Below are 2693 nucleotides of genomic sequence, written 5' to 3' on the forward strand. Positions count from 1 at the left end.
ATGAATTCGGGATGTCGCAACGAAAATAAATATGAATCATTGCCGGGTTCAGTCACTCAGTCGAGCTCGCCGAGTGCTGACGACAACAAATTTTTTAGGTGTATTGTACAATCCCTCCAAGGTCAAACGCCCCCTTCGCCCTTCATTTCCTTCGACGGACTCATGGCGTCGAGCGCAATTGTGTCGTTTTGAGCAAAATAGAATTACACTCTTGGAATGTTCAAGCTCTACTTCGTATTATTTCGCCCTTTGTTCAGGGTGGGTGGTGTCCTCCTCTTCACCGACGGTGAATTCCGTGCGAGCACCCCTTTTCCTGTTTCCAGCGGAACCGAATGTAGACGAATGCATTGTAAGCAAACTAAAAAATGTACGGACCATGACTATTCCTTTCGATAATATTGCAAATGTGACGAAGATCTGGGAAAAGTACTCTCCGTGGCGTCTAGGTTAAAGAGTCCACCTTGTGCCGTCCAATGATGACGTCGCCATCATCTCGTTGGCACTCGTCGATCCTAACGACAACCACATTTCCCTCCATATACCCCAAAAAGAGATATCATTTTCCTCAATTTCACTGGCTATCGCCATTGTCGAGCAAGCAGTTGGTCTTCACTCGAGGTCCTGAGCATGGCTTTCCTCTTATCCTGTAGTGCTAGGTAACCCCTCCATAGACTCGGATCTTTCCTTCGTCGTAAGCTCAATTGTCGAAGGCTGTCGTATGGGCCTTTAGACGCGTGTAGTGAATGTAGCGTGACGGCGGCGTCCACGTCCACGATCGGACTTGATCCGCCTATGAAATTACACTGGATGTCACGCTGCGGTCTGTCGTAACTAGCTTCATTGACGGGTCGAGGTACTATCTTGCACTCTCCGAACCCAGCGACGGTCTTCATACCCCGCCGTCAGCCAGTTGGTCGTCTGAAAATTCTCCGCGAGGTCCCGGTACACTCGTCGTCTCAGATGATGGACCGTGGCTCACCTCATAATCATCCTTTACCGCTTTCTCCAGTTCAAATCGACGTCTTGCGAAGCATCGATCGATCCCTTGCCCCAATAGCAGCCGGGGTCTTGCTCGCCTACAACTGATGTTGTCCTTCCCTAAGACCGCCGAGGTCCTTCATCCCCTTCAATTAGATATTACAGGTTCGACCACGATGGTTGTTGCTCCGTCAGTGGCAATTCGCTCGTCCCGAGCGTCGCGAAAGCAGTGCGTGGCAGAGGCGGGGTTGTCACCCCTTTTCCTGAGCTGTTATCGCTGTTATCTCAAGCGAACGTCAGCTTGCGACTTAAAATGATTCCTCGTGATACACAGCCGGCAGGGTGGCATCAAGTCCCCTGGAGGGCAAGTCGGATACTACGCCGTAGCTGACCTCGATTTTCGTCATGCCAAGACAGTTCCCCCCAATTATGTCTCGCGTCCTTACGGCGTACGTAGGAGTCGTACCTCACTTTCTCGTCTCCTCCCCTCAGCGTGAGGTTATCTGCAGACTCAACATCCGTTTTGGGCCTCCGAGTCCTGCGTGTCGAAGCGGCGTCAGGTTCCGCCTTCGCAAAAAATATAATTAGGCAAAGGAGCAGGGAGAGCAAAATAAAAAACAAGGAAACAGAAAAATAGGAAAGTAGAAAGAATCAGGAAAGGAGGTTAAACGGATGAATGAACGCGGGAAAGGAGAGGAAGGGATATCATCACGGTAGGTCGCTCGGGGTTGAAAACAAAAATTCGAGCTTAGCGCCGGCAGCTGCTACAAGCAACGCCTGGGTCATTGGTAACAAGCTCATCGAGCGACGCTTTCTCTCCTTCAGAGTTGCTCTCCCCGCCGTGGTTCTCCTGTGCGTCCGTGAAGGACGGTGTCACGAGACTCCCGATCACCTCATGAAAAACAAATTACACTCCGTTCCAATTCTCTCTCGTCTTGCTGTTGTTGTCTTAAACAAAGAGGCCTTTTGCCAAAGTAACGGTCGTCGTTCTGGACAGGAATGGAAAACCCTCCTACGCAAGTTTCCATAACTAATTGCACCAGGTTGTCCAGACGATGGCTTGACATCTGTTCGTGTGAAAACATTCTTCCGGTCGTCGAGCATGTTCGGTTGAACATAGTCAGCGTCGCGCGTGGCGTATATCTAAAAAAATAGTACCGTCGAATAAGTGACGAAAAGTAATCAGTGAGCGGTACCCCTCTCCTGAGTGGACCTCAAAGTCGTCGGTCCAGTTTCCGGGTTGCGAGTCGTCCACTCATTCCTTCCCCTCTTCTCGATGAACCTCCTCTTGGTTCCTCCGTAGTCCTTGTAGAATTGCTTAGCGATGTACGCTATGTCGGATTGTCGTCTCAACCTCATCATGGGACCTTAGACCTGGGTTGTTGATCGGTGGGTGTCACAAAAACGCGTCCGTCGTGGCCTGCGATTCGTGTTTCCTGCTCTATAAGTCACAAAAAAATAACAAAGAAAACAAAACCAAAGCCAGAAAAAAATCTTCCCGTCGATGACGAAGTCAGTCGTGCAATTGCTCGCGTGATACCATGGGCTTGCGACACGGTGTTGCCGTCGGCACGTATCTTGTACAGTAGCAGATCCTTGAAGATGAGGACAAAAGACCTCGTCGCCTGTGCGTATTCGTGCAATCACATGCGGATTCATTGACACAGGGGGTCCCGGTCCATGGCGACTCATCTTCTTGCTCGTCGAGCGGGGCA

The 2693-nt window shown here is 50.4% G+C and overlaps 1 protein-coding gene across 1 annotated transcript; it reads right to left on the reverse strand.

The window, feature by feature from the left end:
- Positions 1–237: 237 nt before the first annotated feature.
- CHC_T00006809001 (hypothetical protein) lies at positions 238–348 on the reverse strand. Its single transcript, XM_005709867.1, has one exon. The coding sequence runs from the start codon at positions 346–348 to the stop codon at positions 238–240; it is 111 nt and encodes a 36-aa protein (XP_005709924.1).
- Between the last annotated feature and the right edge of the window lie 2345 nt (positions 349–2693).

This window comes from Chondrus crispus, genomic scaffold (genome assembly GCF_000350225.1).
Source record: "Chondrus crispus Stackhouse genomic scaffold, scaffold_52, whole genome shotgun sequence".
NCBI classification, from domain to species: Eukaryota; Rhodophyta; class Florideophyceae; order Gigartinales; family Gigartinaceae; genus Chondrus; species Chondrus crispus.

Excerpts from the sequence above, each read along its gene's own strand:
- CHC_T00006809001 (XM_005709867.1), bottom strand. The coding sequence starts at position 348 with ATGCATTCGTCTACATTCGGTTCCGCTGGAAACAGGAAAAGGGGTGCT.